Consider the following 23,773-nt stretch of genomic DNA (forward strand, 5'->3'; position numbering starts at 1 on the left):
CTAGGGATTCTTCTGCCTCCACCTGCTAGCACTTGAATCAGTTCCTGGGGAGGAGCCATCCAGCAAGGCTGCTTTTCCTGGCCACGGCACTGATCCAGATGGATTGACAGACCCTGTCCTGCTTCAGTGAGGTTCTATTCAAAGCCTGTCACCAGGGAACCAAGAATCATAAAATCAAGGAATTGTTCAGGCTGGAAAAGACCTTTAAGATCATTGAGTCCAAACCTTAATGTAACACTGTCAACTCCGTTACTAAACCACATCCCTCAGCACCACATCCCATGTTTTTTAAATCTGTCTGTCTTCACTCAAAGATTTGTGACTCGGGAAGGAAAGGCAGAGTTGTGGGGCTCAGCAGTGAATAAATGCACGTGGAGCAGAAAGCTTTACTGGAACCTTTGCAGGTCTGGAGTAGGAGCAGGGAAAAGGCAGCCGCTGGAGCTGTGTGTTCCCACTGACCATGTTGGGAGGAAGCCCATGGAGAAGACGGGTCAAAGCCATTTCCCATTTGATGTATTTATTTCAGCCCTCTCCCACTTCCCAATACCCTTTGCACTTGGCTGATGGCACCATCTCAGACCCAAAGCATCAGCAGCTGTGCTGCTCACTGGAAGAGAGCTCAGAGACCAGAGAAAAGCCCCAAGAGCAGAAGCCAAGGGGTGAGTGCAGGCCCCCTGGAGAGCAGTCACAATCCGCAGGGACTGGAATGGCACTGGCACTTCTGCAGGAGTGGCAGAACCCACTTGGTTTTCCAGCGCATGCTGCAGTAGCATGAGTTTGGCTCTACTGAAGATCCCTCCCAGCCTGACTGCTGCTCCAAAAGGAAGCACAAGAACCCTCCCCAGGGCAGAGGCAAAGGAACCTCCACTGTCTTTCTCTCCTCAAGACTGGACGCACCAGTGTTGCATCCAAAACATCCCTGTGCCAGCGTGACTAGTTTGGGCCTGCAAGTTCCTGCGCCACAAGAGGGATGAACAACAGGTTCCGCTTCTGTTATTGCAGTTCACTGAGGTCTTCGATAGAGGAGAAGGAGCAGGACACAACATGCAAAGCAAGGGGGCTCGAGATCACGACCAGCTCCACTCATGGGAGGAACTGCTCTTTCACACCAGTGACGTGGAGGCATCTCCAGGAGCCACAGCCCCTCATGCTGCTGCTCAATCATACCCCATGGTGTGAGGAGCTTGTCACAGATGCCAAACCCGTACATAACAGCCAGAAGGATGGGACTCGTTTGGGATTTTGACTTTTGAGGAGCCAAGGAGGCCACCTTAAATGTTGTCCCTGCTGGCAGTCTGCAGAGAAGAGGATCGTTCAGGAAGGGGTGATGGCTTGACAGCAAGTCAGGAGATGTAGCTCAGGGGCTTGGCTGCAGCATCCCTGTCTCACAGAGCTGGGACCTCTTGGAGTCAACATGTCTCTTCCATGCATGTGATTGCTGTTTAGGCTAAACATTCCCAACAGGGTAAGAGAAAACTTTGCAAATGAGCAGGAATAGAAGTCCCTGTGAAGGAAGAGGTGCATCGGGCCTGGTCAACCATCACAGATGGTGAAACAACCTCCCCCCACCCCCGACTCCCTCACAGCAGTTCATCTGCAGAGATGTTATGTCCTCCTGCACCTCTTCCTTCGGCAGGCCTCTGCCTCTGAGCCACAGGAGCTGTCCGAGTCGCTTCCCGAGGAGGAGGAGGAAGGCTTTGATGTGTTATAGTTCATGCTCAAGACCCACCCCAGTTTGTTGTGTAGCACCTGCTTGAGTCCTGGTGGCAATGGCAACACCTCCAGCGTGTCCACATAGTCAGGCAGGAGCTGGCGCAGGCGGAAGCAGCAGAGGTACTGGAGGGATGTGCAGCTGGCGCAGGAGCGGATCACCTTCATGCTGCTCTTGGCTGCCGTCGAGCACACCATGGGGTAAAATTTCTTGTTCTGCAGCTTTGTAGCTGCAACCCCTGCCAGAAGAGAGCATCAAGGGGGTTCACATTAGTTTTGTTGAGGTGATCAAACTCCTCCCAGCTTCCCTGAACCTACTGACTACAGAGCTGTTGGAAAATGCTTGGAAAACAGCCTTTGAAATCCCAATCTACAAGACAACAAATGTAACCTTCCTCCCACTCGCTTCACATCTTGGTCTTCTGCTTTGCCAGCATTTTCTCCGGCAGCCCTGCTGCAGCCTGGCTCTGAGCTCAGCCCAAGCTGCAGCGCTGCCCCAGCCCAGTCCCGCTGCGGCTGCCCTCACTCTCACCGATGCACTTGCGGTTTTTGAAGAACGTGAGCGTCCCGTGCCATGTGTCTAAATGCACCCCGATGATGGAGCCTTGGCCAAACCTCGAGGAAAAGTTTGTTTTGTCTCCCTTGTGATGCAGTAGACCTTAAAACAAGAACGAGCAGAATTCAGAGGAAAGCCAGCGCTCCAGAAATTCATCCCAGCTTTTGCACTGCAATTTCCCACTGGTACAGCCCCACACAGTGGCTAAAAACTTCCTCTGCTGCCTGATCCCTGCCCTCCCACCCCAGGGCAGGCGAGGAAAAGTGGAGCCTTAAGGCTCAGTGCAAGCAGCGGCACTAAAATCCCCAATCTGTGATGGGGAGCTGGCATTCCAGGTGCCTCAGAGATTCACGCATCAGGCTCAAGGGGTCTGCTAAACACAGGCAAGATCCTCCAGAGCTGCGAGTTGCAGGCAGTTGCTCCAGCTGTTCATAATGAAGGGGCCTTGCAGGCCTGGTGGCCTTTTTGGCTTCAACCTCCTTCAGACCATTAAATTCCAAGCCCTTAGGACAACACTTCTGGCTGCTGCTGCCCTTCCAGCCATCCCGCCCATGCCTGCATTACCTGTGTAGGAGAGGCCCCAGCTGTCCTCGTCCTTGCCCAGAAGGCTGCAGAATGTGTGGCGGTACTTGTCCAGATTTACATCTGATGTCCCAATTCCCACCATCTGGGAGGCAAGGCCAGGAAGAATATCATGAACGTCTTTTCAAGCAATAGAACACAACTGAGGCTCCACCTCTGACTGTCCCTGCCTTTTGTTGGCCCAATCCCAAACACCCAGAGGTTCTAGAGAAGCCAAGTCAGAGGTTTCAGGCCAGAGCTGCAGGGTCCCAGCTCCAGTTTCCTTTCCGAAGGGAGGAGGCCCAGCTGAAACGCTGGAGAAGCTTGCTGTCCCATTCATTGAAGTGCTTTGAGTAGGAAGGGACCTCAAAGTCCATCCAGTTCCAACCCCCTGCCATGGGCAGGGATACCTCCCACTGGATTAGGGTGACCAAAGCCCCATCCAACCTGGCCTTGAACCCCTCCAGGGATGGGGCAGCCACCACTGCTCTGGGCAACCTGGGCCAGGGCCTCCCCACCCTTACAGCAAAACATTTCTCCCTAATATCTCATCTCAATCTCCCCTCTTTCAGCTGAAAACTGTTCCCCCTCATCCTATCACTACAGGGCCTGCTAAAAAGGCCATCATTCCTGTAGACCCCTTTGGATACCAGATGGATGCCGTATGGTCTCCCTGGAGCCTCCTCTTCCCCAGGCTAAACTCCAACTCTCTCAGCCTTTCCCCATAACAGAGGTACTCCACCCCTCTGATCACTTTTGTGGCCTCCTCTGGACTCACTCCACCAGCTCTACATCCTTCCTGTTCTGAGGACTCCAGAAGTAGATGCAGGGCTCCAGGTGAAGTCCCACCAGAGTGGAGCAGACCAGCAGAATCCCCTCCCTCGCCCTGCCAACCACGCCGCTTTGAATGCAGCCCAGGACAGAGTTGGCTTTCTGGGCTGTGAGCGCATGTTGCTGGCTCCTGTCCCACTTTTCACCCACCAGCATCCCAAGTCCTTTTCGGCAGTGCTGCTCCCCATACCTTCACCCCCCAGCCTGTAGGGACGCTAGAGGCTGCCCTGGCCCAGGTGCAGGACCTTGCACTTGGCCTTGTTGAACTCATGAAGCTCACATGGTCCCACTCCTCCAGGTCCTTCTGGATGGCATCCATCTCTCAGGCATGTCACCCACACCACTCAGTTTGGTGTCATCAGCAAACTTGCTGTGGGTGCCCTCAACCCCACTGTCCCCATCCCCAACAATACTGGTGCTGATGTGGACCTCTGAGGGACACCACTTGTCACCAGTCTCCACTTGGACATGGAGCCATTGACTGCAACTCTGAGTGCGATCATCTAGCCAATTCCTTATCCACTGAGTGGTTCACATCAAATCCACATCTCTCCATTGAAGGGACAAGGATGGCACGCAGGGCAGTGTTGGATGCTTTGCACAAGTCCAGGTAGATGATGTCAGTTGCTCTTCCCTTATCCACCTATGCTATAGCCACACTGCACAACGCCACCAAATTTATCAGGCAGAATTTGCCCTTAGTGAAGCCACGTTGGCTGTCACCAATCACCTCCTTATTTTCCATATGCTTCAGGAGAATTTCCAGGCAGACCTGCTCCAGGATCTTGCCAGGCACAGAGGTGAGACTGACCGGCCTGTAGATCCCTGGCTCTTCCTTTTTGCCCTTTTTACAAATGGGAGTTATGTTTCCCTTCTTCCAGCCAGTGGGAACTTCACCAGTCTGCCATGACCTCTCAAATACAATGGATAAGGGCTTAGCAACTTCGTTCACCAGCTTCCTCAGGCCATACGGATGCATCTCATCAGGCCCCATGGACCTGTACATCTTCGGTTTCCCTAGACGGCCTCAAACCTGATCCTCTCCTGATCCTTCATCATCCCAGTCCCTTCCCAAAGAACCCTGGACACTCCTGTGTGCCCCAGCGACTCTGTCCCACGTACCATGTCGGTGCCATAGACGGGGGAGGTCATCTTGATCTCCCAGAAGTGCTGCCCCTCCGCCAGCTCTTTGTTTCCCCGGATGGCGGCCGTGCCACAGCTGTATTCCATGTGGAAGTTCACCTTGCGGTTGTCGCAGGACAGCAGGGTGGCTGTCGACTTATTCAGGTCATCCCACACCCAGTCAAAATCTAGTTTGGGAAGCACAGAGGGGACACAGATGGGCAAAGGCCCTCAGGGAGCCATCCCCAAGCCAAAGCACAGACAGACATTTAGGGTAAAGCCCTGCACAGAGGGTTATTGATTTATTTATTACTGTTTCAGAGGGTAAATCCTCAGCTGTGCACACTGGGGAGCTGTTTGAGGCCTGAGCTATTCTGCTCAGTGTCTGCTTGGTGTCCCACCAAGAATGGTTCAATACTCTGAACCTGAAGCTGTCAGCATTCCCCTCTTCCCACTTTGGGCAACACAAGCCTCCACAGACCCAGGCAGAGCCTCCTTTCCTTGTATGCTTCTCGCAGGCTCCAGGGGTAGCTCTCCTATGCCACAGAGCAGGCCCACACCTCTACCCACCCCTTCTCTCTGCTCTGAGCTGGGTGCTCTGCCGCTCTGCCACTCTCTCTAGGGATCAGGAGCAAGGTGGATGTAACCCCGAGGGCCGATTTCACTTGTGGCCTCAGCTGGATATGAGAGCAGGTCTCCACAGGTGAACTCTGATGCATTAACAAGTTCACCACTTGGGCTCTGAAACATCAGAGAAAGCATGTGCTTGTGATCTTCCTACCTGGCCTTCAGATGTAAACAGAAGCTGGGACAGAGATCTGGGCCCCCGTGGAAAGCAAAGGAACTGCACAAGGGCACAGTCTGTGCTGCCAGGACCACGCCCGCCTTGCAGCCCACCGCACGAGCAGAGCCCCTTCCTTACATTCATCCTCCTCGCCGCACTGGCAGTCCTTGACGTGGTGGAAGGCGTGCAGGCTGGAGCAATAGAGCGCTTCGCTCTGGTTCTCGCAGTTGCAGTAGGATTCTCCAGTCACAGGGATGGCACTCGGGATGGAGGGTGAGAGGGAGGAGAACTCTGGCTCTGAGTCCGAGTCGCTGTGCTGCCGGGGAGAGCAGAGGAAGGGTCATTTGGGAAGCTGGGCTGGCAGAGCTCTGTGAGGCCTGGAGCACCACAGAGCTGTGCAGGCAGGTCCCTGGGCTCGTGACAATGGTGGTGGCAGCACGGCTGCATCATGTCCAGCCACAGAGGGAGGCGAGGGGCTGTGCCAGTCGCATTACCCTGCTTTGAGGCCCAGCTGGCATCTGCTTGAGCTGCAGAGACCTCTCAGCACAGAGCACTGTATGATGTGGGTGTGATCTCTGTGTCTTCCAGGAACGCGGAGTTGTCACAGCAGACAAGCAGTGTAACAGCTCAAGTCTTTAATGTATGTATTTTTAATCAAACCCTGTGCTGAAGCTATGGTTTTTGATGGGCAGGTTACAGCCAGCAGGAGGCCCCAGCCAAGGCATCACACAACCAGAGCGTGCTGCTGAAAAACCCTGCTCCAGACCGCCTGGGAGCTGGTGGAGGAGAGGGAGACAAACAAGATGAGAAGGAAAAGGCACCAGGCAGGGGTAGAACAAAGGGAAACCAGTTCAGCAGCACGGCTGCAGCTCCTCACACCAGCGCTGCAGACAAGCCCACAGGGAATCTACAGAAGCTTTAAAGGGCTTCTGTTTACTTTCATGCAGGAACACAAGAACTTAATTTACTATTCCCCAGCACCAAGAGACAAAAGTGTCCCTACACTGGACACTGCAAAAGTCAAAGCCTTGCCTCACTCCATGTTATGGGAGACTTGGAGGTGCCTAACAGTCTCTTGCCACCAACTGCAGCCCTTCCTGGTACTACAGAAACACAACGTTCCTCTAATTGCAGAAAAACGGCTCACTTTCCCAAAGCCCAGTGCCTGGGTTTGGACCCCATGCTCTGTCAGTGGCCTCGTGAGGCTTTACTCTGAAACTCTAGGAGCACAGAATCACAGAACGGTTTGGATTGGAAAGGACCTCAAAGCCCATCCAGTCCCACCCCCTGCCATGGGCAGGGACACCTCCCACTGGATCAGGGGCTCCCAGCCCCATCCAACCTGGCCTTGAACCCCTCCAGGGATGGGGCAGCCACCACTGCTCTGGGCAACCTGGGCCAGGGCCTCCCCACCCTCACAGCAAAACATTTCTTCCCAAGATCGCATCTCAATCTCCCCTCTTTCAGCTGAAAACTGCTCCCCCTCATCCTATCCCTGCACTCCCTGATAAAGAGTCCCTGTGCTCCCGATAAGTTCCTTGTTCCCACCACTGCACAGGGAGCTGAACTCACACACTCAAGAACCAAGGAAAAGGGTGAAGGATGGCAAAGGTGAACCTATGTCCCTCCTTCCACCCTTTTACTAACTGCTGTGTTCCCAGCACACCTGCACGCCTGTGCCAGGCTCAGATGTGACGTGCAGTTACAAAACAGAAAACATGACAGAATTTTGGTCTGAAGATATCTGAGTCTGTAACTTCACAGATCGAAGCAGCCCTGTGCCCTCCACCACTGGAGCCAGACTGGAGAACTGATCCAGTGCAAACTCATCTTCAAATCACTAAAGAATAATGCTTACAAAATATTGTACGTACTTTTTACACAACACACAGACCTCATATGCGAAGCAATTACCTTCATATCGATCAGCCCTGGCTGAGCTAATGACAGAGCTGTGGAGCGCAACTGGGATCAGATGATGGGCAGCTTGGCCTTCCCTGCCTCAGGAAGATGTGCCGGGAACCCCGCTTAAGAGCTTGGAAAAGACTCTGTGTATTTTATTAAGTCTTTCCTGATTCTGGCCAGTTCTGCCTGCTCGGTTACACAGACCTTGAGTAAGTGCTCGCTGTTGGGGGAGAGGAAAGCTTTCCCTCATGTCACTTTGGAGCCACCCGAGCCCCAGCCTTACCTGCCCATCGGAGTCATAGCCCCAGCCGCGCAGGCCGGTGGCCAAGGTGACTGCCCGGCTCTCCACCTCACGCCGCACCCCACTCAAGACAAAATGCCAGGCCCTGCTGCTCCGTGTGCGTCGCGCCATTCTGTTCTGAGAGAGGTAAGCTGGGGGGGCAAGAGCGGAGGTTACAAACAGCAGCTGTGTCCTGCTTCTACCCACCACTCGCTGGGATCTGCCCTCCCTCAGACCGCCACAGAACCCTCAAGAACACATCAGCAAAGGCACCATCCACAGATAAATTGATGCAAAACTGGCAGGCAGGCAGTGGAGCTCTAGCAGGCACAGCAGCTGAAACATGGCCAGAGCGGGCCAGGCACGGCCACAGCACCTACGTCCCGGCCCCTAGATCCCCGTCCAGGTCTCAGACCACTGGTCCCCAAGCCTCAGCTCCCCCAAGCTCCCCACACTTTGGCTCCCAGTCATAGAATCATAGAAATACCAAGTTGGAAAAAACCCATTAGATCATCGAGTCCAACCATTCCCATCAATCACTAAACCATATCCTTCAGCACCTCGTCCACTCGTTCCTTAAACCCCTCCAGGGAAGGTGACTCAACCCCCTCCCTGGGCAGCCTCTGCCAGTGCCCAATGACCCTTTCCGTGAAATATTTTTTCCTAATGTTCAGTCTAAACCTCCCCTGGTGGGGCTTGAGGCCATTCCCTCTCGTCCTGTCCCCTGTCACTTGGGAGAAGAGCCCAGCTCCCTCCTCTCCACAACCTCCTTTCAGGTAGTTGTAGAGAGCAATGAGGTCTCACTTCAGCATCCTCTTCTCCAGGCTAAACACCCCCAGCTCTCTCAGCTGCTTCTCTTAAGGCCTGATCTCTAGCCCCTTCACCAGCTTCATTGCTCTTCTCTGGACTCGCTCCAGAGCCTCAACACCCTTCTTGTGGTCCAGGTCTAAGTTGCCAGGCCCTCACACCTCGACCCTCTGGGTCTCGGGTCCCCCAGGCCTCAACGCCCCTTACAGGCCTGAGCCACTAGGTCCCGGTCCCCCGGCCTCAGCCCTCCAGATGCTCCGTCCTTGGTCCTTTCTGGTCCACGATCGGGCCTCAGCGCCCTCACACACACTCTCTCCGCCCCGAATCCCCCAAGCCTCGGCTCTAGTACAGGCCTAAACCACCACGTACCAGCCCAGGCCTCAGCTGCCCGGGCTCGAGGTGGGGTGGGGGCCGGGGACTCGGAGGGTCCCCGGGCCTCGCCGCACCCCGGCCCCAGGGCCTCGCCTCATAGTCCTTCCCCGTCCCGGCCCAGGTCCCCAGCCCCTCACGCCGCACCCCACCTGCCCCCGGCCCCGCCACCGCGCTCTGACCCACTTTCCCCTCCCGGGACATAAACAATCCCCGTAGGCCCCGCCCCACGCGGGCGCCCATTGGCTGCGCCCTCGCCTCGCGCGTTTCCATTGGCAGAAAGACACGTTAATCAGGATAAGGGGGCGTGGCCGGCGAGGAGCCGGTCGCCATTGGCTATGCTGCGCGTCAATCACCGCGGAGCCGCGGGCGGGGAGGCGCCGAGCTGATTGGCCGGTGGAGGGAAGGCGGAGGTTTGCGATTGGTTGAGAAGACCGAGGGGGTGGGGCTTCCGCTGAGGTTGCACCTCGTCATTGGGCGGCGTGCCTGCCAGCCTGAGGGGGCGGGGCTTGGGCGCTGTGGAAGGCGGAAGTTGGGGTGCCTGGCGGCATGGAGGAGGCGGCTGGAGGTGAGTGTAGGGCCGCGGCAGGGACCGGGACCGTTTTCGTTCTCGTTCTTCTCTGCTGTGGGGGTCTCTGGGGTCCCTGGGCCGGGATTGGCTAGGGCTCCCGGCTAGGGGTGCTTGGTGCCGCCCGGTCTCCGGGACCGGTGCTTGCGCCCTCCCGGAGCCCCGGGCCTGGCTCCTGGTGTGGGGCTGCTGGGGCCACTGGGCTGGGCCCCGGGAGACCCTCGCTGTGGGCCCTTGTTCTCTCCATCTCCCTCCCCTGTTTTTCTTCTCCCCCGTTTTTCTTGTTCCCTTTCTCCCTCTTCCATTTCTTTTTCCTTCCCTCCACCCGCTTTTCTTCTCCCTCCTCTCCCTCCCATCCCCGTTTCTCTTCTCAATCCCTCTACCCTCTCTTCCCCATTTTTCTTTTCCTCTCTCGCCCTTCCTCCCCCGTTTCTCTTTTCCCCCCTCTCTCCCTCCCCCTCCCGTTTCTCTTTTCCCTCCTTTCTCCCTCCCCCTCCTATTTATCTTTTCCCTTTTCTCTCTCTCCCTCCCCCGTTTGTCTTCTCCTCCCTCTCTCTTCTCCCTTCCTCCTCCGTTTTTCTTCTCCCTCCCTCCTTTGTCTTCTCCTCCCTCTCTCTCTCCTTCTCTCCTCTGTTTCTCTTCTTCCTCCCCTCCTGCTGCCCATTACTGGGGCCGAGCACTGTTACCGTCTGTGGAGGTGCGGATGAGTTCTGCCATGGTGCAGGCGGGCTCCATCCTGCCGGTGCCAGCCCTGGAGCTGTGCAGAGCTGGTCTGGGCCCAGGGACCCGGCCCCGAGCGTTCCGAGCCTGAAGTCGAGGCCCAAGTGGCACCGGCAGCACTGGAGTGAGGCGTGGGATGGCCAGGAGGCGGCTGGCGTGGCACGAAGGACGGAAACGCCGAGGGGCTGACCTCACCAGAGAGGGCTCCAGCTGGCGCAGGCACAGCGTGAGGAAGCCCTGTTGGCGTTTATTGCTTTGCCCAATTGCCACTTAGGTCATCAGGACAAAGGACATAATTTACTCCCCGCAGAGTATTCACTGCCACTGCTCCTATTGTCTCTTTTCTGATGGCAAAAGGCTCTGGCACATCCACCCCTCTTTTCTCCTGTCCCTCACGCTGGAACCAGATGCCTTGAAGCCATAGCAGCCGCTCTTACCCTGAGTAGAGCCCCTGTCTCTGCGCTGGCCTCTCCTTTCCCTCCTCCTCACGCTGGAACCAAACTCAGAGAGGTGGCAGCCACCCTCACCCTCAGCAGAGCCCTTCTCTCTGCGCTGACCTCTCCTTTCTGTCCCACTCACGCTGGAACCAGACGTGTTGGAGCAGTGGTGGCCACCTTCCCCGTCACAGAGCTGTCTCTGTGCTGACTGATCAGCCACTGCCAGCTTGTGTTAGGAGAGGCTCTGAGCCCTCATTCCCGTTCTTGTGAGAGACTGAGCCCTCGTTATTGTTCCCCCCAGAGAGAAGCAACCTGGCTGGCGTGCGGCACATCCTGCTGGTGCTCTCTGGGAAGGGCGGCGTGGGGAAGAGCACTATCTCCACAGAGCTGGCTCTGTCGCTGCGACACTCTGGGAAGAAGGTGAGTGAGGGTCTGGGCATGCTGAGCTCTGGTATTGCCTCTCCCAGCTGGGCTGGGTTTTGTTCATCCCTTACTCCTGTGCAAAACTGCTGATTGAGGTGGGAGCTGGAGTGTTACTCTTTCCTGAGCTTGCCTGATTCAGCTGTAATTGCCATTTACTTCCCCGCCATCCAAGAGATTGAAGTTATCTGACATTCTGTATTGGATTTGAAACCAAGACACCGAGTAAGGGCTTTGATTTGTGGGGTACCACAGCCTCCCTTTGTGGAGTAAAGGGAGTGAGCTGAAGGACAGTGTTACGATGGGGGTGAAGGGAAACGGTCTGGATCCCCTGAGGATTTTTTTTAAGGGCTGAATTCCCTGAGGAATTGTCTCTCTGTAGAGCCAACGCCACTTAGATGTGGCATAAAGATCATAGAAATAGTTTGGGCTGGAAAGGACCTCAAAGCCCATCCACTTCCATCTCCCAGCCATAGGCAGAGACACCTCCTGCTGGATCAGGGGCTCCAAGCACCATCCAACCTGGCCTTGAACACCTCCAGGGATGGGGCAGCCACCGCTGCTCTGGGCAACCTGGGACAAAGATGACGTCTCAATCTCGCCTCTTTCAGCTGAAAACCATTCCCTCTCATCCAATCCCTGTGCTCCCTGATCCAAAGTGTCTGGAAATACCCAGGAGGTTCTCCCTGGAGGGACAGAGGCTGGGTGGGTAGCCAGACCTTGAAGCAGTTCTTGGAAGCTCTGTGGAAAGAGCCCCAGTTTGGGTGCTGCCTCCCCCACTGAGGGCAGGAGCGCTGCCGGGGGCCACTGTGGGCTCAGCTCTGTCTGAAGGGCTCTGCCTGCTTGCCTGCAGGTGGGGATCCTGGATGTGGATCTGTGTGGCCCCAGCATTCCCCGCATGTTCAGAGTGCAGAACAATGATGTGCACCAGTGCGACAGCGGCTGGGTCCCCGTCTTTGTGGACCAAGACAAGAGCATCTCCCTCATGTCCATTGGCTTTCTGCTGGAGAAGCCGGATGATGCTGTGGTGTGGAGAGGACCCAAGAAGAACGGTATGGTTGGGTTTTGCTATTGGTAGCCCCCTTCCTGGGTGAAGTACCTTCTGTGAAGCTTCCTGGAGGTGGTGGTTGCTCCAGCTGGGGGGCAGGCTTTTCTGGGTACGTTGCTCCCTGGAGCAGGAGAAGGCTCCTGGGTGCAGGAGCAGGTTCAGATCACTCAGCTGGGCTGAGCGCAGCAGTGTTGTGCTGGCAGAGAACCCTTCCATCTCTCCCTGGGTGTCTCTGACCCTGCCCCACCAGGTCCATGGCTCCCAGGGCACCTGCTGAAACCTGGCAGGGTTTTTTCTATCCCTTTTATTTCCCTAGCTTTGATCAAACAGTTTGTTCATGATGTGGCCTGGGGGGATCTGGACTTCCTCATCGTGGACACACCACCAGGCACATCGGACGAGCACATCTCCACCGTGGAGGCCTTGCGGCCCTACAAGCCTCTTGGAGCAATCCTGGTCACAACGCCTCAGGTAGGGCAGCTGGAATTCCCAGACAGGCTTTACCTCAGGGCACGGTTAGGGTGGAAATCAAACACCCTAGATGGGCATTTGCACAGGCTTCTCCATTGCTGCTTGTTCTTACAGTGCATGTTTGCTCCAGACCCATCATCCAGACGGACACCCCTGATCCCACTGCTCTCTCCAACAGGCTGTGTCTGTGGGAGACGTGAGGCGAGAGCTGACGTTCTGTAAGAAGACGGGCTTACAAGTTCTTGGCATCGTGGAGAACATGAGTGGCTTCGTCTGCCCGCACTGCTCGGTGAGTTTGGGATCACTGCGCTATTGCAGGATCTTGCTCATCGTGGGATGTGATAGGATTGGAGAATTGTTAAGGCTGGAAAAGGCCTCAAAGCTCCTCCAGTCCAACCGTCAGCCCAACCCCACCGTGCCTACTAAACCGTGTCCCTTGTGCCATGGCCGCATGGATTTTGAAACCTCCAGGGATGGGGACTCCACTGGGCAGCCTTTGCCACCACCTGATAACCCTTCTGGTGAAGGAATATTTCCTACTGTCCAATCTAAACCTCCCCTGGTGCAACTTGAGGCCATTTCCTCTTTTCCCATCATTTATTAGTTGGGAGAAGAGCCCAGCACCCTCTCCTCAGCCTCCTCTTCTCCAGGCTAAACAGCCCCAGGGTCCTCAGCTGCTCCCCATAAGACTTGCAAGGATGTGGTGCCTTGGGTGGAAAACCAGCAAATGCCACAAAGGTGCTGTGAGCAGGGGAGACCCAAAAGCTGCTGTGTGTCAGCTTTGGAAGAAGCCACTGGCTCTGCTTCCCTGAGAAGGGGCAGGGCAGGCGTGAAGGCAGCGCCCTGAGGCTGCAGGGTGTCAGGGAGCTGGCTCCACTCACGTGCAGGCAGCGCCTGCCCTGTCACACAGGGCTCCGGTGTTTGTGACTCACCGCTTTTGCTCTTCCTCCTTCAGGAATGCACAAACATATTTTCCAAAGGAGGAGGGGAGGAACTGGCCAAGCATGCTGGGGTCACCTTCTTAGGTAAGCGGCCTCTTGAGTAGAGCTTTCTGTGGTTAGAAGTGGTATCTCTGTGGGAAGTGAAGTGATATCTCTGTGGGAGAGCTTGAGTAGAGAGGAAAGGCTTTGGGTCCCTATGGGCCCTTGCTGTCCGCTCAGAGGCGAGGTGTGGTTCTTGCTTTGCTCTTCTGCCATCCAAACTGCTCAGAGTGGGTTTCTGTCCCTGCTGGGCCAGAGGTGGGGATGCTCAGCCGCCTGCTGTGGATGGTGACATCGTGGTGACAGAGCAAGAAAGGCTGAAGCTGCCCAGAGCCACCCCAAAATGCCTGGGAGCCTCCTTGAAGCTGAGGGCTCAACTCTGCCCTCTAGGCCCTGGTAGTGAAGCTCTGGGATGGGGGTCATGGACTTAAGAGAGAGTGGTTGCAGGTGAGAAGTAGCTCCTGGAGAACTTGGTGAAGGCAGTGGTTGCTCATTTTCCTACCGCTTCTCCTGGAGAGGACACTGGTGGGGTGTTTCTTTTATCCTTTGCCTTACAGTAGGCAAGCAGTCTCTTTCCCTGTTCCTCCTGTCCCACAGGCTGTGTTCCCCTGGACCCTCAACTTAGCCAGAGCTTGGAGGAGGGCAGAGACTTCATCCAAGAGTTTCCCAAGAGCTCTGCCTTCCCTGCCTTGGCTCGCATCGCCCAGCAGATCTTGGATAGTACCTCACAGCAGAGCTCCTGAGGAGGTTCCTGAGCTGGACTCTTGCTGGTTGAGCCCCTGTCCTGGCAGCCCCACTAGCGACCTGTGCTGGTGGCGAAGGGGGGAGCTGTTTTGTTATAAAACTGTTTCACTGTAGGGATGACAGGGAGCGGGAAGCCCAACATCGGCACCACTCAAGGTGATCCAAGAGGGGAAGCGCTACTCCATGCCCCTGGATCCTAAGAGACCCAGCCTGTTCCTTGCCTTCTCAACGTGGTGGTGCTCTGCCCAGATGGTACGGTCGTTCCTAGCCCCGTGCACACAACGTCTTCCTCCACAGCTGGTCCTTTTGTGGGTTCCTGCAAGCTCGGGCTCGTGCCCACAGCCTCTCATACTCTGCTGCGCTTCTGGCCGTCACCTGATGCAGCTGCAGTGGCAAATGCCATTGACTGTTCTCGCCTCACTGAAACCAAACTGATCATCTGGATCGTGGCTCTGGGTACTTCTGCCTTCTCCCACCCCTTTCCTTGCGTGACAGATCATACGGTGCCTGGCTCAGAGGCTGGGGAGTTCATGCTGGACGCTTTGATGCAGACCCAAGTGAAGCCGGCCCGTCTGACATCTCGAATTGCTGGTTCCTGGTGGGGTGTTGAGCACGTGGGATGATCATAGGGTGAGAAAATGTCTTTAGGAGAGCTATCACTTGTGCGATGTCTGCATCCTACTGGGCTGCAAACCAGCCTTTTTTGTTCTGCTGGGGGATTTCGTGACTCAGGAATGTTTCTAAAGGTTCCAGATAGTAAAGTCTTTTCTTAAAGTCCAAGCACGTGGCTTATGTTCTTCCATGGCTTCAGGTGTCATATCTGTGAGTCTCAGCATGACGAGCACTTCATTTACCTCTAGGTGTTCCCTGCTTTTCCCCAGTTTCTTTGCTGGAAATTCAGCTGAATTTGGCTAAATCTTTCCTTCTTCCGCACCAGCTTCAGGATCCAGCCCATCCCTTGTCTTGCTAGAAGCTGGCCCTGGTGCTCCTCTGCGGCATCCTCTGCTGCTCCCCACACCCCCACCATACACAGGGCTCCTCTGTATCCTTATTTCTGAGTGTCCTGTTCCCTTGCACCTCTTTCCATGCCGCAGAGCTGCTGCTCAGGTGGGAGCTGCTGCTCAGGTGGGACCTGCTGTCTTCTTGCAGGGTGGAGTTAAGCTGGTGGTATCATCTCATCATCCTCTTATCACCATCTTATCTCCCTCCCGCTTGGACTCTGGGCTCCTCCTGCCTGGGTGCCCTTTCCACTCTCCACATTCACCCTCGTGGTGCTGTTTTGAGGAGGCAGGGGGAAATCTCTCCTTTCTGCCAACCAAACCGGATCACAGCTGGCAGCCACCGCTTGGAGGGGAGCAGGACTTGCACCTGACCAGGTTTCCCCACATGCAGCTTTCCTGGAAAGTTTTATCTGACCTTTGGTCACTTATCTGGGATTTGGTGGGTTGGGCAGCGGGGCCGGAATCTGCCCAGGCTCTTGGCTCCTGCAGGACAGCTGGGCGCGTCTCGCTCCCTCCCTGGGCACGTGGCACCCACCTGGGGCTTGCAAACTCCTCCAGCACCCTGGGGAGCCCACGCTCTTCATTCTACATCTGCAAGCTCCAAGGGTCTCCGATAAGAAACCCTGGCTGGGTGCAGCACGTGCTTTGGAAAAAACATACTTACAAGATGGGTTGCGATAGCTCCAAAGGTTTATTTGTCTGCTACGATTTATCAGGTAAGTGACGTGTGTGTGGCTTTTTGCACCCTGCCTACACCTGCTGGTGCAAGGAGCGGTTAAAGCAACTCATCTGCCCCTTCCCTAAACCTCCTGGGGAGCTCAGGGAGCTTTGGGGATTTCTTGGCTGCTCCATGGCAGGAAGATGATTTGCTTTGTGTCAGTGATGAGTCCTGGTCCCTCACCGTGGGGAGCACTCTGGGACAGGGGTGCAACTTACATAGAATAGTTTGGGTTGGAAGGGACCTTAAAGCCCATCCAGTTCCACCCCCTGCCACACGCAGGGACACCTGAGGTTGCTCAAAGCCCCATCTTGGAGATGTTCTGCTGACCCAGGAGCTGCTACTTAAATATTAAAGGACTGCAATATTGTATTTTGAAGTCTGGGGAGCCCATCTGGCATCGCCCGGGCATGGCTCGTCCTGCTGTGACAGCTGGAGGCGGTGGCAAAGCTGGGCTAGCTTGGGGTGGCTGTGGAGCTGGAGCTCCTGCTGCTGCCCTGGGGAGCCTGGGATGGGGCCAGGGAGGTGGCAGGCAAGGGTCCATAGCCGGGAAGTTAATGTCCTCTGGGAAGGGCCAGTGCAGCTCAGCAGTGAGCAAAACTGTCCTCGGTGGTGTCACGCAGGTCCAGGCCTGCCACAGCCGGGGGGTGGAGGCAGGTGAGGTTGTTGTAGGTGTAGACGGGGATGTGGACATCGTCCCCCTCGGCCACGGACTGCACAAAGCGCGGGACCACAATGGGGTGCTGCAAGGAGAAGTCCCGCAAGCCCTTCAGGGAGCAGTTGCAGTGCCAGTTGTTGCCCCCCAGCCACAGCTGCTCCAGGGCAAAGGAAGCGCACAGGAATCCCACCGAGAAGGTCTCCAGTGAGTTGTTCCTCAGGCTGAGGTACCGCAGGTTGGCCAGGGGTGAGATGATGGTATTATCCAGTGTCTCCAGCTGGTTGTGGGAGAGGTCGAGCCAGAAGAGTCTCTGGAGTGGGCTGAAGGTGTCCTGGGAGATCTCCAGGAGCTGGTTGGAGGAGAGGAAGAGGTATTCCAGATTTCTGAGACCCACAAAGAGATGGGGTGAGAGGTGGCTCAGCCTGTTGTGCTTCAGGTCGAGCTCCAGGAGCTCGTGCAGTTCACTGAAGCTTTGGTCTTCGATGACAGAGATGGCGTTGTGCTGCAAGAAGAGCCGCCGCAGGCTGGAGAGGCTGGAGAAGGTATTTGCCCGGATCCTGCTGAGGCAGCTGTGATCCAGGTGGAGGCTGTGCAGTTTGGTGACTCCCTTGAAGACATAGTCAGGGAGGACCTTGATGCAGTTAGCAGACAAGTGCATCACTGCCACATTGTGCAGCCCCAGGAATGCCCCAACCTTGATGTCTTGTAGCTGGTTGTTGTTGAGGCTGAGGACCTCCAGCTGGCCCAACCCATCAAAGGTCCTTTCTGCCAGGCTCTGGATCCTGTTGTGCCCCAGCTGCAGCTCCTCCAGGAACTGGAGGTCTTTGAAAGTCCTAGGTCTCAGGCTGCTAATGGAATTGGTGGACAAGCGTAGGACATGCAGGCTCAGGAGGCCCAGAAATGTGTCCTCAAACAGAGAGGCAAGCCGGTTATGGGAGAGATCCAGCCACCGGAGGGACTTCATGCCTATGAAGGCGCGGGGCGCGATGGCAGTGATCTGGTTGTGGTTCAGGTACAGCTTCTGTAGCTTCTGCAGCTTGACAAAGATGTTGATCTTGATGCCCTTGAGTGCATTCCCACTCAGGTCCAGCTCCTTTAGCTCGGTGAGGCTACAGAAGAGCTGGTGCTGCAGGTAGGGGAGCTTGTTCCCGGCCAGGATCAGCTCCCTCAAGTTGGGCAAGTCATGGAAGACCTTGTCAGGCAGGACCACAAGCGAGTTCCAGCCCAGATTCAGATACCAGAGGTTGGAGAGCCCAGCAAACAGCCCTTCCTCCACCTTACTGAAGTAGTTGTTGTTGAGGCTGAGGGAAACGAGGTTCTGGGTGTGCAGGAAGGTGTGGGGAGCCAAGTGTTTGAGGCGGTTGCGTTCTAGATGGAGGTGATAGAGGTTTCTCAGCCCGTGGAAGGCGTGTTGCTCCACAGCAGCCAGCTGGCTGCTCTGCAGGTCCAGAAAGTCCAGGGCTGAGAGGTTCCTGAAGGCGGCGGCGGGTAGCAGGGTGAAGTTATTGCCATCCAGCCAAAGGGCTTTGGCGTTGGAGGGGATGTTCTCGGGCAGGCGCGTCAGGTTGCGGGTGCTGCAGAAGACATTGAGCTCCTCGCTGTAGTCGTCCAAGCTGCAGGCACAAGGGCTGGGGCAGCGAGGGGTGTCCATGTCCCCCTGCTCCTTCAGGCTGTCCTCCCCGGGCGGCTGGGAGGCGGTGGCCAGCAGCAGGGCCAGGGTGAGCAGGAGGGTGACGCCTGCTGTGGGACACGAAGCGGGGCAAGACCATCAGCGTGGGGTGAGAGCTGCCCTAGGGAACCCCCCGGACCCCACCACGTGCCGGTGCTGCTGGGGGGTTGGCGGAGGGGCCAGCCCAGTCCCAGCCCATTGCACATGCTGAGGAGGTGCAGGAGGCTGGAACTGCCCTTTGGGAGAGGGTGTGGGATCATCTCCAACCCCTGCTGCAGCTCAGACCCCCTCAGCTGCATGGAATCCTAAAATTCCTCCCTCTGTATTCCCTCCTCCTTGGGAAAGGCCAGCAGCAACACCCCCTGAACCCTAAACCCCCTTTCTCCCCACCCACCCCCAGTTAATTTCCCCTCCTGGAATTTGCTCCCATTAATTTGCTCCCAGGAACCAAGGGGGCTCAGTGCCCCTGCAGCCCCTCTCCAGGTTTGTGGGTGTCTTGCAAGCACCCCAGCAGCTCCCAGAATGTCTCATCCCCCATGGAAGGGGGAGAAAAACTGAGAGGGACTCGAGTGTGACGCCCCAGCAGAGCTTTATCGCCCCCCCTGTGCCCTCCTGCCCCGCAGGGTCCCCGGCCTTACCTGTGCCTGCGCTCATGGTGGCGGGCAGGGCAGTGCTCCCTCTCTGGCCCCCGCGCAGGGATGGAGCAACCACCTTGACGCCCGTCCAGCCGCCCGCCTGGCCACGCTTAACCCCAGCGCTGCTGGGACGGGCCACGGGCTCAGCCCGCGGGGCCAGGGGAGCATCACCCAGGGCGGCTCCTTGCTTCTCCTCCTTGGGCTGCCGACGCCTTCATGGCAGTGCAGGGAGTGGGGATGGAAGGAGGTGTCCAGGCTAGGGGGGAGAGCGTGTCCTGCTGGAGAGATCTAGATTAGATATTAGGAAGAATAGATGAGATATTAGGAAGAAATGTTTTGCTGTGAGGGTGGGGAGGCCCTGGCCCAGGTTGCCCAGAGCAGTGGTGGCTGCCCCATCCCTGGAGGGGTTCAAGGCCAGATTGGATGGGGCTTGGAGCCCCTGATCCAGTGGGATGTGTCCCTGTCCGTGGCAGGGTGTGGAACTGGATGGGTTTGAGGTTCCTTCCAGCTCAAACCATTTCATGATTCTGCTCTATGACAGATGGGGCAGCCTCACAGGATGCTCCACAGCAGTGCCCTGCACTCCTGGAAAGGTCCTGGGCAGCAGCACTGACTCTTCCTTGGGAGCCTCCCCTGCTCTCCCTGGGGTGAACTCTGGCATTGGGACCTGAAAAGGACACGCTGGGACTTGCAGCATCCAAATCGCACAGGAGGTGGGGGTATGGGATTACCCTTACGGGAAGATGGGCTGCAGTGCCTGTCATGTGAGTGGGAAGGGAGCTGAAAAATTGAAAAAGCTCTTCTCTCTGCGGCACTAGAAGCCTCGTGGCTGAATGCACAGACTCTTCCAGTGAGTGGATCTGCCTGGAGAGTGGCCGTGGTGGTGGGGGCACGGCTGGGCTCAGCGCTTCTGTGCCACAGGGCAAGCGGAGGGCAAAGCTCGAGTCCCACTGGTGAGGCACTGGCTGCGAGGGTCCCCCCGGCTCCCCCACCAGCCTCACTGCACTGGGATGGTGGGAGATGGTGCTCTGGGGCTGGTACATCAGACTCTCCGCCTGGTAGCTCATCTGAGCCCCCCTGGGGAGGTGTTGACCTCATCCTGTGTCCCAGGTCATTTCCCCACCGGTGTCCAACACGGCTTCTGCAGAATCTTTACCCAGTTTCCAGGAAAAGAAATACAAATAAATAAATAAAAAGCCACTTCTGCCTCAGTGAGAGAAGCCCCAGGGGCCAGAATCAGCCATGTGGAAATCCAGGGTTAACCCACCCTGGCATCCTGATAGTCTGGTTCCCTCTTGACAATGCTCCTAGATGGGGCTGGCACCGTTCTCACCTGTGGCTCCAGGAATGGGTGTCCCGCACCAGTGCTTGATGCTCTTCCCAGCCCCAATGCCCCCCTTTGCTGGTCTCCTGAGGTAGAGATGGAGCAGGAATGCCCCACACCACGGGCATCCCCCTTGTGCTCCCACCTCAGCCATCCCCATGGGAACCTGGCATCTTCTCCAGCTCCACAGGGCAAAGCTCAGCTCTTCACTGCTTAACTGGGGTGGTTTTAAGCAACCTTCTCCCAGGGCAAAGCATGACCATGCCCACGGGAGGAGGCACCACGGTGAGACAGCCAGGCTCCAGCCTTGCAGCCCTGCTTTCCCACAAGCACTGTTTTCTCCCTGGCTTTTTGGCCCCAAGCGGTGCTTTCCTCCCCCTCTATTTTTAATCCTGTCTTCTGGGAAATTATAGATCAGGAGGGAGATAGGAGAGATGGAGAGACGTGCACCCACTAATAGGCGCTAAGCACATATTGACACGCGGTGTAATCAATCTGGAAGCTCAAAAGAGCTGAACCAGCAGGGGCCAGCCAGCCAAAACCCACAAAACCTCATTGGGAAGTTTAAACAAGCCCTACCTGTGGCAGGGAGTGGGTTCATCCCTGTCTCCAACAGCCAAATGAGCTGCCAAGGGGAAATAAAGAGGGGAAATAAGCAAATCATAGAATCACTGGGGTTGGAAAAGCCCTCTAAACTCATCCAGTTCAACTGTCATCGCAACCCCACCATGTCTGCTAAACCATGTCCTTGAGTGCCACAACTTTTTTGAACCCCTCCAGGGATGGGGACTCCCCCACTGCCCTGGGCAGCCTCTGCCAGGGTGTCACTGCTCTGTCAGTGAAGAAATGTTCCCTAATATCCAATCTAAACCTGCCCTGGCACAACTTGAGGCCATTCCCTCTCATCCCATCCCTTGTTCCTTGGGAGCAGAGCCCAGCACCCACCTCACTACAACCTCCTTTCCAGGAGCTGCAGAGAGTGATGAGGTCTCCCCTCAGCCTCCTCTTCTCCAGCCTAAACTGCCCCAGGTCCCTCAGCCACTCCCACAGCCCCTGGTCTCCAGACACTTCCCCAGTTCCATTCCCTTCTCCGGACATGCTCCAGCCCCTCAAGGTCTTTCTTGGAGTGAGGGGCCCAAAACTGAACCAGGATTTGAGGTTTGGCCTCCCCAGCGCCGAGTGCAGGGGTCGATCCCTGCCCTGCTCCTGCTGGCCACCCCAGGGCTGATCCAAGCCAGGATGCTGGTGGCCTTCTCGCCCACCTGGGCCACTCCTGGATCATGTTCAGCTGCCGTCCTTCCCAATGTGGCTGCTCTGCAGGGAGCAGCTAAACCTATCTATGCCTTTAAGCCTCCTTGAAGGCATCCCTTCCAGACGTGTCCTGTGGCAGAATGCTCAGACCCCATGGCACGGTTGGTCCCTCCAGCATTCCATCACTGTGAGCCCACCCCGTGCACTGGAACCTCGTGCCTTCTGGGGCTACTGTGGTGCCTTAACCACCACGGGTTCCACATTTTTTTGTTGGTGCCTTAACCACCACAGGTTCCACATTTCTGGTCCCTACCATGGGTGTCCTCCTCCCACCCTGGCCCTGAGCAAGGTGGACCTCAAATCCCTCCATCCTTTCAGCTCTGGTAGCTAATCTCCCTGTCTGGGACCAAAGTCTGAGCCGCCCCACCTGGTTGCCATGGAGAAGGCTGTAATGGTATTAGGAAAAGCAGCAAAATCATGAAGAAAAAGCACTTTTAAATATATTTGAACTCTCTGGAATCATTACCCTCCCCAGCAGCCCTCGTGTGCCTGCAGGTCCCTCATCAGGGAGTTCCCCACATCCCTTTGTGTGGGTGAACTCCACCAGCGGTGCCTGGCTCCGTGTCCTGAGCTGGGGAGGGATTTGCTGGTGGCCCTTCCAGGGCTGCTGGAGCCGGCGAGGCTGGTGGGACACGGGGAGCTCCCTGGTCTGTCCTTTGTCCCAGGGTGAGCGGCCCAGGGCCAGCTCTGGGCCCTGGGATGCAACATGGCTGGTGCTGCCACTGCTGAGTTAGGAAGTATTTTTAGCAAACCTTGCCAAATGCTGTCACTATCTGGAGGAGAGCATCTCGCATCATGAGGGCAGCCAGCACTGCTGCTCCTCATCCTGAACCAAAAATGTGTAAGGCCTGGGGCTGCCACGGGGGAGAGCCAGGATGGATGACAGTGGCATCTCGTTGGGGCAGCCTCACCTCGAGCTCTGGGGGCAGCTCTGTGGATGCAGGATAAAAAGTATCTAAAGGTGCTGGAGAGCATCCAGAGGAGGGTACAGAGCTGTGGAAGGGTGTGAGGAGCAGCTGAGGTCTGCTCAGCCTGGAGAAGAGGAAACTGGGGAGAGACCTCATTGCACTCTGCAGCTTCCTTACACGGGGAGGAGGAGGAGCAGGCACTGAGCTCTTCTCTCTGGGGACCAAGGACAGGACCTGAGGGAATGGCAGGAAGATGCCAGGGGAGGGTTAGGATGGATGCTAGGAGCAGGTTCTTCCTCCAGAGGGTGGTGGAACCCTGGAAGAGCTCCCAGGGAAGCAGTCACTATGCCAAGGCTGATGATATTGCAGAAGCATTAGGCCAAGGCCCTCAGCCCCATGGGGTGAGTGTTGGGGTGTCCTGTGCAGGGACAGGAGCTGGAATTGATGATCCTTGTGTGTCCCTTCCAACTCAGGACATTTTGAGTCTATGATTCCATAATCCCAGAGCTTGTGCCACTTTCCTGGGGACACCTGCCGGGACCAAGCTGCTTCCTGGTGGAGATGGGCTTTGCCCAGTGCTTTCCAGCTGCCAGTGCTTCTTGTTATCCTGGCCCCTAACTACTGTGATACATCATTCTTCACTCTTCGACCAGACCAGATGGCTGCCCCATCCCTATAGGTGTTCAAGCCCAGGCTGGATGAGGCTTTGAGCTCCTGATCCAGTCGGAGGTGTCCCTGCCCATGGCAGGGGTGGAACTGGATGGGCTTTGAGGTCCCTTCTGACCTAAGCCATTCCATGATTTTATGTTTCTATGAAAAGTCCTGTGTTACTGGAGATGGGGACCTGGCAGTGGTGGCAAAAGGCTTTGGCAGCTGCTGGCACAGGTCCCCATCACCATATCCAAGTGTTGGCTCATGCTCTGCTGCAGCTCCTGTTAGGAAGGGCAACTGATGTGCCTGCAGCTTTGGGGAAGCTAATTACCACGCTGGTGTTCCACGTGGCCACGTGAGGCTGCAGCATGGCCAGCAGTCTGGCTGGGCTGGTTGGACGGGGGGAGGCGAGGATGTCCCCAAGCTGTGACTCAGGGATGGCAGGGCCACTGAAGGCACAGAAGGGCAGTTTTCCAAAGCCCCGAACACTGGAGTCCCCATGAGTAAGGAGCTGGAGAGGCATGAGGACAGGGCAAGACAGGAGAGCCTGGCCCAGCAGTGGGAGACAGAGGGACTAGCCTGGTC

At 56.5% G+C, this 23,773-nt stretch overlaps 3 protein-coding genes across 4 annotated transcripts; 1 reads left to right on the forward strand and 2 right to left on the reverse strand.

Annotated features, from left to right (window-relative positions):
* Positions 1 to 399: 399 nt before the first annotated feature.
* SPSB3 (splA/ryanodine receptor domain and SOCS box containing 3) lies at positions 400 to 10,266 on the reverse strand. Of its 2 annotated transcripts, none has more exons than XM_069870231.1 (7): positions 10,180 to 10,266; positions 7,753 to 7,901; positions 5,703 to 5,880; positions 4,781 to 4,968; positions 2,831 to 2,933; positions 2,243 to 2,368; positions 400 to 1,949 (listed from the first exon to the last, which is right to left on the reverse strand). In XM_069870231.1, exons 1-7 carry the CDS (start codon positions 10,226 to 10,228, stop codon positions 1,606 to 1,608), a joined length of 1,137 nt encoding a protein of 378 aa, XP_069726332.1. In that variant the 5' UTR covers positions 10,229 to 10,266; the 3' UTR covers positions 400 to 1,605. The 2 variants fall into 2 exon arrangements, with proteins under 2 accessions (XP_069726332.1, XP_069726333.1); XM_069870232.1 differs by lacking the exon at positions 10,180 to 10,266 and adding an exon at positions 9,078 to 9,089 and having other exon boundaries at positions 401 to 1,949.
* A 690-nt stretch (positions 10,267 to 10,956) lies between these two features.
* NUBP2 (NUBP iron-sulfur cluster assembly factor 2, cytosolic) lies at positions 10,957 to 15,093 on the forward strand. Its single transcript, XM_069870269.1, has 6 exons — positions 10,957 to 11,070; positions 11,924 to 12,122; positions 12,435 to 12,589; positions 12,768 to 12,878; positions 13,545 to 13,614; positions 14,167 to 15,093. The coding sequence occupies exons 2-6, from the start codon at positions 11,969 to 11,971 to the stop codon at positions 14,310 to 14,312; spliced, it is 636 nt and encodes a 211-aa protein (XP_069726370.1). The 5' UTR covers positions 10,957 to 11,070; positions 11,924 to 11,968; the 3' UTR covers positions 14,313 to 15,093.
* A 1,502-nt stretch (positions 15,094 to 16,595) lies between these two features.
* IGFALS (insulin like growth factor binding protein acid labile subunit) lies at positions 16,596 to 19,138 on the reverse strand. The gene is made up of 2 exons (XM_069869795.1): positions 18,998 to 19,138; positions 16,596 to 18,430 (listed from the first exon to the last, which is right to left on the reverse strand). The coding sequence occupies exons 1-2, from the start codon at positions 19,011 to 19,013 to the stop codon at positions 16,617 to 16,619; spliced, it is 1,830 nt and encodes a 609-aa protein (XP_069725896.1). The 5' UTR covers positions 19,014 to 19,138; the 3' UTR covers positions 16,596 to 16,616.
* Positions 19,139 to 23,773: the final 4,635 nt, after the last annotated feature.

This window comes from Phaenicophaeus curvirostris, chromosome 16, assembly GCF_032191515.1.
Source record: "Phaenicophaeus curvirostris isolate KB17595 chromosome 16, BPBGC_Pcur_1.0, whole genome shotgun sequence".
In the NCBI taxonomy this organism is placed as follows: domain Eukaryota; kingdom Metazoa; phylum Chordata; class Aves; order Cuculiformes; family Cuculidae; genus Phaenicophaeus; species Phaenicophaeus curvirostris.

Coding starts and splice junctions, on each gene's coding strand:
- SPSB3 (XM_069870231.1), bottom strand. CDS start 10,228: ATGGAGCCCGCCTGCACCATGGCAGAACTCATCCGCACCTCCACAGAC. Junction 7,902..10,179: donor CATCCGCACCTCCACAGACG/GTAACAGTGCTC, acceptor TTGCCCCCCCAG/CTTACCTCTCTCAGAACAGA. Junction 2,369..2,830: donor CTGGGGCCTCTCCTACACAG/GTAATGCAGGCA, acceptor TCTTGTTTTAAG/GTCTACTGCATCACAAGGGA.
- NUBP2 (XM_069870269.1), top strand. CDS start 11,969: ATGTTCAGAGTGCAGAACAATGATGTGCACCAGTGCGACAGCGGCTGG. Junction 12,879..13,544: donor TCGTCTGCCCGCACTGCTCG/GTGAGTTTGGGA, acceptor TTCCTCCTTCAG/GAATGCACAAACATATTTTC. Junction 13,615..14,166: donor TGCTGGGGTCACCTTCTTAG/GTAAGCGGCCTC, acceptor CCTGTCCCACAG/GCTGTGTTCCCCTGGACCCT.